Source organism: Suricata suricatta, chromosome 6 (assembly GCF_006229205.1).
Source record: "Suricata suricatta isolate VVHF042 chromosome 6, meerkat_22Aug2017_6uvM2_HiC, whole genome shotgun sequence".
NCBI lineage: Eukaryota > Metazoa > Chordata > Mammalia > Carnivora > Herpestidae > Suricata > Suricata suricatta.
In genome coordinates, this window is record NC_043705.1 from 124,142,336 (window position 1) to 124,156,505 (window position 14,170).

At 38.8% G+C, this 14,170-nt stretch overlaps 1 protein-coding gene across 1 annotated transcript in view; it reads right to left on the reverse strand.

Moving 5' to 3' along the window:
• Nucleotides 1–934: 934 nt before the first annotated feature.
• Nucleotides 935–14,170, reverse strand: part of CDH6 (cadherin 6) — a 118,434-nt gene continuing 105,198 nt past the window's right edge. Inside the window, exons 8-12 of the mRNA XM_029941054.1 lie at nt 11,124–11,260; nt 8,479–8,600; nt 7,325–7,442; nt 6,943–7,194; nt 935–1,859 (exon numbers count right to left, since the gene is read on the reverse strand). Coding sequence (XP_029796914.1) covers nt 1,369–1,859; nt 6,943–7,194; nt 7,325–7,442; nt 8,479–8,600; nt 11,124–11,260 — 1,120 coding nt within the window. The 3' untranslated portion in view covers nt 935–1,368. The remainder of the gene's footprint in view (nt 1,860–6,942; nt 7,195–7,324; nt 7,443–8,478; nt 8,601–11,123; nt 11,261–14,170) is intronic.

The following is a 14,170-nucleotide window of genomic DNA, read 5'->3' on the forward strand; positions in this document are numbered from 1 at the left end:
GTTCAAAGACAAGGATGGCAGGGTTGCCATAGCAACAAAGTTAAAAACAATGAAAAAATATTAATGCTTTTGAAAGTCAACTATCATTTTATACACTCTTAAACACTGTCATCGAAGGGAATCAAAATTTTCCCTTCGTAAGCGTCTTCCAAATGTGTAATGTGTAGTTTTTCACTATGATCTCAACAATATATCTATATCACATCATATAAATATATAGATGTTTCCCGATGTGAAGGACAAGTTATAAGGTTCAAGTGTGGCTGGCTCTCATTTCCCCACTAAACTCTGAGGGCAGGATTTGAGTTTTATCTGATCTATCTTTACTAACACAACTGAATTGTGTATGAAGTACCAGGAATATGTACTTCACACGCCTACTTTCAAGTCTATTAGAATAATACTGACAACAACTACAGACAAGGAGTTAAAATTTGTCTCAGAAAAGTTTCTTGGAGAATTTGAAACAATTAGACTTATTTGTAATTAGTCTACTGACGGCTGAAATAATTTTAAGCGATCTGTAGTACATTTGGTGGCCGGAGCTTTAAAATACGCTAAATATTTCCTTTGTTCACATTATTAGCTATTTTCCCTTTCTCTTTATATGGTGCAAGGGCAAACTTTTGTGTGTTTAATACATAATAAATTATGAGTTAGTGGCCAGCAATGAGATATCATGTTTGTTGTTTTTTACTGTTACCATTTAATTTGTTTCTAGTCCTAAAGAGGAATCAGAATCTTAAAACATTGGTGGATTTGATGTTTTGAATAGTCACTGGTGCCAGTAAAAGTTCTTGAAGAACAAATAGGAAGGGCAAAGGCCATTTTTAATACTTTGGGACACCCCCACAAAACACACCCAATATATATAATTCATCATCTCCTTGCTAGCCGATATACCAGGACCAACTTCACAGTTGTTGCTCCCTCATTTCTTTTCTAGAACTGTACTTTTTAATTAAAGCCCAGCCCCTCATCCCATTGGCATGTGAAATGTACAGCCGGAGCAGGCAGCTGACCTGAGTCACTGGAGGGGGGAGTGGGGAGGCCAGGCCAGCGAGGCTGTGCGTGGGCCCGCCCGCCCTAAGAGAACAGGGAAACAGCACCCCTGGTTCCCTCTTCCAGCGCGGGCCGGGGGCCTGACGCCATGGTTAACTGGATGCGCTAAAAAATAAACCTTTGCCTCTTGGAAGCTCATAAAAGTGTACTAGAAAAAAGTCCCTAGCATTGGATCCACACGGACTGCAGCCGTCGACGTCGGGAACGGGGACCACGGAGAACCCTTCACGGAGCAGCGGACACGGAGGAGGACATCGCCACTCCACGTACTTGGGTGGCGGACAGGAAAACGAGAAAGGCAACGCTTTAGGAGTCTTTGTCACTGTCCACGCCTCCGTACATGTCTGCGAGCTTTTTGAAGCGCGGGCCCCAGTCGCTAAGGTAGTCATAGTCTTGGTCTCCATCCGTGGTCACCGAGTCCAGCGAGCTCAGCGAGTCGGCCACCGAGCCGGTGCCCTCATAGGCGTAGGTGGCCAAGGAGTCGTAGGGCGGGGCGGTGGGGTCCGTGTCGTTCTCCTTCAACCTTTGGTTAATGAAATCCCGGACGTCGGTGTTGTCGCGAGCTGCTGGAGTCCGTCGGGGCAGAAAAAGGGCCTCGGGCACGATGTCCCTGCGTAATTTGCTGTCCTCTATGGCTTCGGGATTCCTCAGGGTGCCGATATCAAAGGCCTGGGTGTCCTCCTCTCCGCCACCCTCGTCGTTGTAACTGACAATGTTGTCTCTGATGTCCTCTTTGGAAATGATCAAAGGTTCTTTTTTCCGCTGCCGCCTCAAAGCCGCAAACAGCACCACTGTCACTGGAAGCAGAAACAAAGCAGAAAGGGAAGGGACAGTTAATTTTGCTGCCCAATTAATGTCAGCAAGCAACACTGCGCTCCAACGCGAAGTTTTAAAACTTCTCCAGGAAAACTGCAGACTCAACTCTTATTCCTTGAAGGTTGCGCTTGCCTCCATTGTAATCAAACCGGAGACCTCCCCCAAAACGGAGAAGAATATTTGAAAGAAAGTTACAATTTAAGTAGAGGATAAAACACCTTCATATTTTCTCAGTAGTTCCCACTCGCTTTGAAATGGCGAGCTAGTCTGAAGGTAAGAAAAAAATAAAATAATAATAATAATAAAGCTCAAACGCAGCGAGAGCGCAGCATAACAGTGCAAATTATGCTGAACACCTGAAATGCTCTGAAACTGCTTATAAGCACAAGGCTGGCACCTTTGGGATGTGTTGAAGGTTTGCATAACTACACATCTAAAATAACTTTTGCACTCTGCCGCCTTCTTCTTCTTTTTTTCCTGAGAGAAGTGTAAAATTAGTTTAAAACCCAAAGTAGAGATGTGAATGTGTGCATATCTTTCTACATATAAGAAATATTATTTCAGATAATGCCTGGAGAAGCCCAGATGCAATTCAGAAAGCTGTTCTGGACTTCAAGACCGGCTAGTGTGCAAGGGGGCAGGTGAGAAGACACACACCAGCTTATTTCTGGTTGAGCTAAACAAAATAAACACATTCAAGGTGGAACTTAAAAAAAAAAATCTGCCTGGAATGTTCATTCTTTTGATTTTTCCTCCTAACTCGAATTAGAGGCAAAGCAAGAATTGTGTTTAAATAACTCCTGATGTTTCTTCGCAGCTGGCTGGGTAGAGCACAGCTGGCTACTTGTAGAGAGACCCATCTCCAAATGGACATGCGGACGGGAAAATAAAAACACAGCGACGGCTTAGAAAACAGTCAGCCAGGGCAGCAACCGTGTTGTTAAACTGAGTTTGTCCAGACATGTTTACTGCAAGAAGTACTAATAATGTGTTTTTATTTTCTCATCCATAACATGGTCCAGATTTTATGAGTCATAAAAATTGAATTACTGTATTGAGAATTACAGAATAATGGCTTTGGGTGGATATGTATATCTACACATATAATGATGGATATATGGACACCCATGTATCTATATATTAAAATTTCAGGTGTTAATAGTATTAATAATAATTGGTTGTCTACTGAGAGCCTTCTGTGTGCCAAGCACTGTGCTAAGTGCTTTGCCTGCTGAATCCCATGTGATTCTCACTGCAGCCCTACACAGGAGGTGCCATCATTGTAACCCCATTTTACATAGAGAAGTTGAGGTTTAGAGATGTCATATGTACAAACAATTGAAATCCAGGTCAAACTAAAAAGCCAACACTCGTATTAATCACCATGCATTAAAGCATGCTTGGAGTATAGACTATTTCTAAAGAATAGCCAGTGTTGCCAGTTTTAAGCATGTGGTTGTGTAATTGTACACAATGCCTTTTGCTGCCAAACGGCATCCTCGTGCCTCATTCTTCCAAGCCATTCAGGGCACTTATGTATTTATTCATGCACTAACTAACTATTTATGTAGTGCCTACTCTGTGCCAGCTATAGCTCTAGGCACTATCAATGAAAAACATTAATCAAGAGCCCCGTCCTAACGAAGTGGGCAGAGATGGCAGTAGTCATGGATGGAGACCAAAAAACAAAAAATGTATCTAATAAATAAGGAAATCATTAGAAGGTGATATGTGCAGTGAAAACAAACAGTTGATCAGAGAAAGGAGGATGAGGAGCACTTCTGTGTATGATTGAGGGACCGTGTGTGTGTGTATGTGTGTGTGTGTGTGTGTGTGTGTTTAAGAGGTGTGACCTTTGAGCAAAGATATGGGGAATTATCCGAGGAGCCGTCAGGTGAAGAGGACAGAGCTGGAAGGAAGGCTGGGTGCGAGGGGGCCTAGAGTATTTGAGAAACAGCCAGGAGACCCCGTGACTACACCTGAGGGAGCCCAGGAGAGGAAAGGAGGAAGGAAAGGCCCTGTCATGTGGGGCTTGGAGGTTTCTGTAGGTCTTCAGTTTACCCTGAGGTGCGGGTGCGTGGAAAATGGCAGGGCTTTGGGCAAAGGGATGCTCATAGTGTACTCTACTCCAGATTCCAGTGTGACCAATGACAAAGGTTTACGAAACAGAGGACTGTAGCTAAGGATGGCCTCTGGGGTTAGAGAATAGAACCAAGATGATGGTGTTGGAAAGAATTAAACCCGTATGTACAATGGTTTATGCCACCATTTAAGGCAAGATAGCAGGCATTTCTTACTTCCTAATTCTTCTCCAGCTTAGGTTATCAGTGTCTTTTATTTCAGTCCTACGCATACCCCAAAGTGCGATTGCCTAGAAGAGAGAGGGCACATTGGGTAAATCAAAGGTACTCATTCACTGCCTAGTTCTCCTACACCTACAACTGCCTGGACTTTTCTTCTTGGCCCAGTGTACATCTGAACAGAAATTCTGGAAGGGAGATCTTTCTCAAAGCTAACTTTTATAAACTAAAGATGTGAGTTCTAAGCATGCAGAGCAAAAAAAATACATTCTGAGAAAGTAATAGCTTTCTTCCCAGTGAGTGACCTCTTCCTCTTTCTCAGTCTCCTGAGGCCAGAGGATAGCAGTGAGATTTTGGGTGGAGGAAACCAATCTGTGTTCAAATGCCATCATAAAGCTAGAAGGTAGTAGCAAGGCACTTGAAATCAGCTTGCCTAGGCTTACTTAAATATTTCACCTTTCTAAGTATGTTTCCTTCTGTAAAAGAGGCATGAACACAGTGCTCAGTGCTGTTGTCAGGAACGAGTTAATAAATGTAAAAGTTGTGCAGACTCTAAAGCACCACAGAGACACGAGATGTAGTAGTTGTTTTTACTGTTGTTTTATTTTTTATTTTTATTTTTTATGTTTATTTTTGAGAGAGAGTGAGAGAGAGCAAGAGCGCAGGAGAAGTACACAGTGAGAGAGAGACAGAGAGAGACAGAGAAACAGAGACAAAGGAACTGAAGCAGGCTCTATGCTGACAGCCGAGAGGCTGATGTGAGGCTCGAACTCATGAACCATGAGATCATGAGCGGAGTTGAAATTGGAAGCCTAACTGACTAAGCCACCCAGGCATCCCTGTTTTATTTTTGTATATAAAACAAGAGATGCCCCATGATCCACTTTATTGACTGCAGGTTTTCTCCTCTATTGATGTGGCTTTCCTTCTCTTACAAAATCTCGGGTTTGCTTCCACCTTCTTCAGTGGTCTCGTTTTCAGTTCAAGCCTGGAAATTGCCTTACGCTCTGTGAGCTCACAGAGAAAGTAGAGAGCAATGTGGAAGCCCCGAGGCTCAGGGGGAGAAGACCCAGGTTTTGTCGGTTGTCCCAACACCTGTTAGCTGTGTGACTCGGCTAGATGACTGCACATCTTGGAGCCTCCGTTTTCTAATTTGAGGTGCAGATAAATATGTACCAGATGGTTCTGAGGGTTAAGTGAGAAAACCAGTTGTGAAGCATCTTGCCCAGTGTGCAGCCCACGATGTTAGCCTAGTAAAGGTTAAATCCCATTTATCTCCTCTTTTGTTGGGTTCAGAATTCCAAAAAGATGAGACCAGCTGTAGGAAGCACTGAAACAAGTTAGGAGTAACGAGGAGACAGTGAGGGAAGGAAATGAAAAGGGAGGCTAAAAGGAGTTGGTGAGGGGAAAATGGGTAGACGATGAAGGAAAAGGAAGAATCACTTCTATGAGATGAGAATCAGCTCTTTCTACAGACCACAAAATGTCCATGGAATTCTCCCTGAGTACAGCCCTGCCAATTCAGCCCTTCTAAAAATAACTCTTTTTTAAATCAAAAAGAATACTCATATCCTTCTCTTCCAAAACAAATTTACAGACTCACACCATTAGAAACACTGATTTGTCTTTGCATACTGTCATCTTTTATTTATCCTCATATCTTAAAACACTTCCCCCGAATCTTCGTTGACAAAGAGAATCACAGTTCTGTAGTTAAGTCTCAAGATTTCTGTTATAATTAGCAAAATGATAGGGAAGAAGCTCTTGAGCAGGGATCCCTAGGCATTCTCTTCTTGGAAAAATGTGGCTCTTTACTCTTTCCTCCTCTCAAAGTCACTATATTGGTTTTTTTTTTTTTTGAAAAAGATTCCCTCCCCCTGTGTAACCCAGGTTGACTCTTAATTTCTTACCTTTCTTCCCTTTGTATATGCAAGCTTACTTTGATTTTTGGAAGGACCGAGTTAACTAATGTTTGATTTCTTAGTTCACAAGAGACAACAGTCTGCAGAGCATCTTGAGCCCAACCTGTGTGCTTAATTCATTGGTTGGGGATAAAAATTTCATTTTGAATCATTGCTGCAACTTGATTTTCACCTTGATTGCATTCATTTCTTTTAGGTCCCAGATTTACTTCCTCAGTCATAGAAGTAATTTATGTTTGAGAGCCCAAAAAATAATAGATATGTGTATGTGGCATTCGGGAGTAATGCTGAGAAGGTAGTTATTTAAATGGGTAGATCAAAGCAAGTTGGCTGGGTTGAAGAAAATTTAATTGTTTCTTTATTTCTTGTGTGAGGGAGAAAAAGTCATCATATTTCTCTTTCCACTTTCCCACTGATCTTAACTTTACCTTCATAGAAAGGGCCATCATCACACCCTCCATGCCAGATGACTCTCACTCTTTATATTTTAACAATGTTTGCCAGGTTAAATATTAAACAACAAACAAAATGAAAAGGGCCTATTTACAGTGCCCTCAAATTCCGCAGGGGATTCATTCCCAGTCTGATGGACAAGAGATTTCCTTTGGTGAATGATTCCCTGAGTAGGTAAAGACATAGGCAAGTTTCACATCTGTTCATTCTCCAAAGCTATTTTCAAACAAAAACTAGTTCATGGTTGAACAACACAGATTCTCAGCATATAACTCTACTCACCTAGAGCGGGCTGTATGCCTTAATGGGGGAGGCGGATAAATCTAGAGTGTCACAGTAACAGTGTGTGCCCCTCATGGGGAGATAGGATGCAGGGAGAAGCAGTTTACCTAGTAGGGTCACGATGCACAGAAGGATGGCAATGAGAGCCCCTGTGCTCAGTCCCGTGGGGTGGACGAGGGCCTCGGCATGGCAGGACTGCATGTTCCCATGGTGGTCACATGCACAGACCCGGACAGTCACTGTCCCAGTGCTGCTTTGGACTGGGTAGTCGTTGTCTGAAATGACCACAGGCAGGAGATAGGTGCTCATCTCGTGTCTATTATAGCCATTTTTCCGAGTTAAGATTCCTGCTGTGTTATCTGGAACCGGAAAGGAAAATCAGTGTTATGTGCATACCCCATCATGGATTGCAACAGTTGTGATGCCAATAGATAGATCGAGATAAAGATATAAATATATAGGCAGAGAAAGTAACTTGGGCTCATTTACCTTTGTTGTCTTGAATGGTAAAGTTCGAGCCACTGGTTGCTTCAGGGGCCAAAGAGAATGAGAATTGGTGCCCGCTATAAGGGTCATCTTTGTCAATCGCTCGTAGGGTCTGAATCAACTAAAATCAAAATCATAAAGCTGCTATGAAGTTTGGTAACTCAAAAGCATTCCTTACAGTTTTGCAGTAAATTGCTTGACTAAATGGTTTCTGATTTTACTTTAAAAACGATAGCCTCTAGAAAATTTAGTGAATCCACTGTATGCAGTGAAATGATGGGTTGGAAATAGAGCCCGGAATAATATTTAGTTTGGGGGCTATCCTGGACACTGTATGTAGGGTGTTTGGTAGCAAGCCCGGCATCCTCCCACTATATACCAGTAACACCCTCTTCTTTGTGACAATCAAAAATGTCCCCTGGGAGAAGATCACTTGGGCTGGGAAACACTGTCCTAGAGTAATACAAAACTATAAAATATCACAGTGATCTATGACAGCATTTCAGCTAGAAAAATCGGGCTTTCTGTACGACAGCCAGGTTAGAAATGCAGTCTTGACATATACATAAGCCATCGACTTGCATAAAAGCTAAAAAGAAAGTTTGTACATAAAACACAACTTCAGCTTCCTACTTTAACATGTATTTTAACAATGTACTGCTATTTCAACAAACTGGAACATAATTTTCTATCATTGGTAGAAAAGACCAATTTCAGGTGGGGACAAATGTATAAAACAGGAAAAGACTCATGGATGTGTATTACTTGTACAGATGGGCAATATAAACAAGTGGAACTATGAATTATAGGCAATTGTAAAATATGTTGTATTTATTGTTTTCCTGTATACATAGTAATTAAAAGTATCTGCTCACCAATTAAGATTTTTCCAATAAAGCTGTGACTAGTCTATTTTAAGGAAAACTTAAGACTGATTTGAATCCACATCAGTCTTTGAGAATGATGAACTTCCAGTTCTTAAAAACTGTTTTCTTATGCAAGTTAAGCATTCATTCTGTTCTTATTTATAGTATTAATTTTGTTAGCATTTACTTCATAGATAATTCAAACCTGGCCCTCAGCTCTGTGTATCATCTGAATTATTAGAAGATCGAAATTAATCTGACTAAATTAATTTACTCTCTTATGAAACTCACCTGATCTGCTTTTGCTTTTTCACAGACAAAGGTTTCATAGAATTCAGCAAATTCCGGGGCATTGTCATTGACATCTAGAACTTTAATATATAGTGGGACTCGGCTGCTTTGCTTTGGATTATCTGCAACATGCCGAAAAGAAAGGAATGGGCATTTATATGTCGATTGTCAGTCTCCTTTAGGTAACAGTCACCGACTCCTTTCTCAGTCATACACAGATTCCCCAAGGATGCACTGAGTACCACAGGGCACTGTGTGCTGACTTAGTCACAAAAAATAATTAGTCACCAAAAAAAAAAAAAATACTTCTGGAGTTGGATACACATGGTGGAAATACCTAGGAGATAAAGCTACTTGTGTTGATATAGTGCAACTGTATAGCAAACCCCAGAATAACACAAAAATAAAGAAAAGCTTTATCCAAAAAAGGCCGTTGAGAGGCAGATTTTAAGGGGAAGCCAAAGAAGCAGGGAGATGGGGAAAATTTGAACAAAAGAAAGAGCGGGGGGGTGGGACCGGGGAGGTGAGGAATGAAAGAAACCAATGGTAGTTTCCTTCTTAGTTATGTAGTTTTTGTGCTAAATACGAGATAGATGTACTGCTCAGCATTTTGCTCTATTAACTTATTTAATCCTTACAAACTCTGCATTTAAATACAGTTTTTGCCCCTACTGTATAGATGAAGAAACTGAGGCACAGATATGTTAGGTAATTTGTCCATCTTCACAGAGATAATGAATCAGAAGTAGAGCCTCAACTTAAACTTGGGTCTGTCTGACTCCAAGCCCAGACTGTTCGTCTAGGATGGTAGGGAGCAGAGACTAGAGACAAATGAAGTGTCTGGAGTAGCACGGAAGACAGATTCCTGGTCTAAGCATCAGGAGTTAGAATCTCTGAACTCAGCACTCTTCTTTCACTTCTATTTGTTTGTTCTCTTCATAAATATTTAGTGAGCATCTAGTTTCTAATATCTGCCAGCCACTAGTAGGGGTGCTGGGACATATGGGGAACATCACAAAAATCCTGCATTCTGGAATTTTATTCTAATGGGGACAAACTGTAAATACACAAATATATAATGTGTCAGATGGTAAATGCTATGGAGAAATTAAACAGGGAAAGGGATTGGAAAGAGATGGAGGTGATACTTTGCATGGGGTGGCCACTCAGTTTCATCTCATGAGATGCCATTTGTACAGAGACATGAATAAAAAGAATTAAGCCGTGTGAATATTTCCAGCTCTCCAGATAGAGGGAACAGTAAGTGCCAAGGCCCTGGGATGGGAGTGGGCTGGTTTTACATAAGCTCTGGGCTTCTGTTGCATCAAAGATAGATAAGAAGTTTAGACAATAAGATTCTTAAGTTCCTTTGCATCTAAAATGTTGCCCACATTAGACTTCCACAGTTAGAGCTGCCAAAGATGAAGTTTTAAAAGGTCTTTATCACTAGTAAGTACTTTCAAATATATCACAGAAACATTAAATCTTTAAAAAAAATAGGCACAAAGCTTAAAATATGCATGAAATGACTACTTCAGTAAAAAATAAAATTTCATGAAGTTATAAAAAAGAGGTCCTTTTCAGTGTGAAAAATAATTTTGTAATTTTAAAGCTTTAAGTATGCTCTGCCTTTGGTATCCGCATCAATCCCTCCACGTAAATTCTGAGAGCATATTCCCTACCTAACAAATTTATAATTAGAAGTTGTTAACACTATCACAAGGCAATGCTTTATTTTGCCCATATTGGTATTTATTATTCTATTCAATATCCTTCAGCCATTTCAAATCTCATGAGTTACATTGACAAAGAAAACTACTGTAATATACCATTAGACACGGAATATTTCACACCAGATACCCAACTGAGCTAAAAATGTTCGAACTTTTAAAATCAAAAACAAAAAGTAAAAAATGAGCTATAATTTAGAAGCCTATTTTTAAACATTTAAATGTTATTTTAAAAATACTTTTTCTTTCATGTACTTAGGCCTACACATTGTGTTTACATTACACAATTTCCACTGTGTATAATCATTTTATTTGAAGCATTCATTTGGCATTATTTTTCTCTGCCTTCAGTTTCATGGTGACTTCCGTAAAATTCACTGTAAACATTTTATTGATTACTTGGTGGTTTGGATTGCTCACTTTGGTGTACAATAGAAAAGCTAAAATTTATACTTCTTACTTATGAAATGATTTTGAAATAGAAATTCTATAGAAAACCAGAGGATAGAGATCTGAAAGGTTTCTAAGTAGTGCCTACAGTTTTTAATATACTTGATTCTCCTCCCCACCAATCCTAACTATGAGTCCATTTTTTAAGCTGCTTCTGTAATGTTCTGATTTATCAAGCTTTTTGGAATCAAATCCAATATGTACCAATTCAACCTCATTTGAGAGGTACATTCACATGTTATTATTTTTAAACTACAGAATGTCCACGGTTGCCTCTGCATTTGTGAATGAACAAACACATGCCTAGAAGAAACATCACTACAAATCATTACAGGACTCTTTCGCTGAATATGTATCGAATAGGATATCAGTACATAGTGAATAATTTCAGTCTTGCTTTACCAGCCCTTGCTGGGACTCTCCCTCCATCAACTGGGGACAGTTGTCCTGTGAGGTTAGACTTACTGATCTCTGTTGCTATTACTGTAATGTTGTGCCACAGCAGTGTTTCTCGGTCAAGAAGTTTCGACGTAAAAACTGAACCATTTCCAGAATCAATGTTGAATATTCTGTCCATATCTGTGTGTCGATCAACAGAGTACCTAAAAATGCAGAGTAGGATTTAGAATGGTTTTCTTTTCTTTTCTTTTTATTGAATGACAGTTGACACACACACTGTTACATTAATTTCAGGTATACAACATAATGATTTGACTAGTCTGTATGTTGTACTATGCTCACCACAAGTGTAGCTATCCTCTGTCCTCAAACAATTCTAGAAAGACCTTCATTTGTATTTGTTATTCTCAAACCCTGAAACTATTCCCAGAATGTCTGTTTGTTACATGAATTTTTTCTACCTGTAGCACATATTTGAATATCTATAACTTAATATAAAGCAAAATATCTGGGAAATTAATTTTTTACAACTGAGGTCCTAATGGTAAACCCATTAGACAAGTTGCATGAGTTTGAAAATCAACACAAAAGTTTCTTTTATGTGTAATTTGTATCATTTGTGTATTAATACATTTTAACCCAAGTTTTTAGAATCTTAGAACTTAAATGTGTATGTATGTGTTCATGTGCATAAGTAGGGTTATTTGTTTCGTTTTCCATTATCCACTTTATTTTAAAAATCATTATGTTGAAAGAAGCAAAAAATGGCTGGTGTAGCTGCAGTTAGTGAGGCAGGAAAAGGAGAAAGAAGATGAGGTCAGGGAGAGATTCAGAGGTTGGACTGCAGAGAATGGGCTGGCCATGCCAGGTCAAGGATTTGGGATTTGTCCTAAGAACAATGTGAATATACCAGTGGATTTTAATCTAAATAAAGATTAATTTACTAATATTAATAAAGATTTCTGGTTGAATTGAGGAGAATGGTTGGCTGGTGCTGTCCCAAGTGGTACAAGAGAAGAACAGGATTTGGGGAAGATCTTAAGTTCCAGTTTTGATATTGAAGCTGAGATGCCTAAGGGAAGTTTGGGAAGAGAAAGAGCTAGATTGACAACTTAGATTTCCTGTTCAATTGTCTAGAAAGAGAAGGCCCAGTGAAGGGAGAAAAATATTAAGGACAGAATCACTTAAAAGATGATGGAAGGGGGGTGGTTGGGTGGCTCAGTCAGTTAAGCATCCAACTTCATCTCAAATCATGATCTCATGGTTTGTGGGTTCAAGCCCTGTGTCAGGCTCTGTACTGACAGCTCAGAGCCTGGGGCCTGCTTTGGATTCTGTCTCCCTCTCTCTCTAACCTTCCCCACTCTCTCTCTCAAAAAAAAAAAATAAACATTAAAAAAATATATGATGGGAGAATGAAGACCCACAGTGGCCAGAACAGTGCTCAGAGCAGAGTAGGAACTTGATAACTATTTAAGGAGTTAAGAGAATTCAAGGAAAACCAAGAGATGTCTTAGAAATTAAAGGACAGAGTTTTCAACACTGAAATAGATGGGAGACTAGTAAATTTTGAGAAATATTATCTTTATAAATTTATTACTAGTTTTGGAATAGTGATATATAGGGAAATTTGTATGCACTCTGTTTTATGTAGGGGGATATTAAAAAGAAAACACAGAAGACAGTTGATATGTTAAGATCATTAAGGGAAAGAATTGCCCATTTCAGCTAGATTCTCAAAATTTACGTCATGATAGAAGATTTGGAATGTTGGCTCAGTAGAAATATAATTAAGTAAATGACCTAGCTACTCACACACATGTAGACTTATTATGAATGCTCCAAGAAAAATAAACTCTTGTTATTAACAGGTAGATTCTATTTCAACTGATTATTTTGCTTTAAAATATAACTGGTGAATTATTTTAATAAAATATATTTTGTCATCTGTCAGGGGTCTAAATAAAGTAGATATTTGATTATTGTAGGCTATTTAAATCTGATATTAAAGAGAATTAATGAAATTCAAAAAAGCTGTATATCTTTCTATTTATATCTCTTTCTATATGTATATATCTCAGGCCACCTCAGAATTTTAATTTTAGTTTATATAAACCTAACATATTATTATTAAGTGTTCATATCTTACAGTTGAAACAGCTCTTTTGCCATCAATGTTTATTAAGAATTTAGGCAACAGCATTGAACTTGATCACCTGCCTTCATATTTAAGAATGATAAATATTTATAGCACATAATTAATTACCCAAAAAGGAAATTTCTGTATTCATAGACTTTGTAAGAACTTTAATAATTGCCTACATTTTTGCCTATATTTTTTTACTTCATGAAAAAAATTGAACTTAAGATACACCACTTATTGTCCTTATAAGCTCTTACAATTATGTACAGCAGGAATCTTTTCTTATTGTTTGTTTTCTTCCTGCTATAGTTTTAAGCTTTATAAGTAATATTTTCCAGTCAAGCCTTTGAAATAAAGGGTATGGAGTGAAGAATTGTTAGTTGGAGGTAGCTTAAAACTTTAGAGAGAAAGTAACTATTTAGGAAATACCAAAATTGTATATGAGTTTTCCCCTTAATTGGGAGATTTAAAAATTAGTAGGAAACTTCAGATGTCTACATTGTTTAGGAAAGACGTTTGCACATGAAGGCTTATTTGTTTGTTGTTTTTCTTTTCAAAGTAATTTCAATTCATACCTAGTATATTTACTGTCCAGGCACATTAATTGTAGTCATAACAGATAAGGGACAAGGTAATCAATTTTAACATGATTGTAACAGATTATTTTGCTAGATAGCCCTCCCCCCTCCCCCTGAAATTTATTATATTCTCTGATTCCATAATTTGTCTTCTAATGTATCCTCTCAAGTCAGGGAGATTTGTGGGTCAGGAAAGGAAGTATGTTTGGATGTAGATTTTTCATAATATCTATTCAGAGTGACATTTTATGATACCCTTTCATGGAAGTCAAGGGGAACTTTTGATAAAGTTATTGGAAAAAATTATTTTATGTAATTAAAGAATTAAAAACTTGTGCCGGCATAATGATAAATCAATGTTTGCGGGAGGAGTTCTCTAGTATTAATTGTGTACT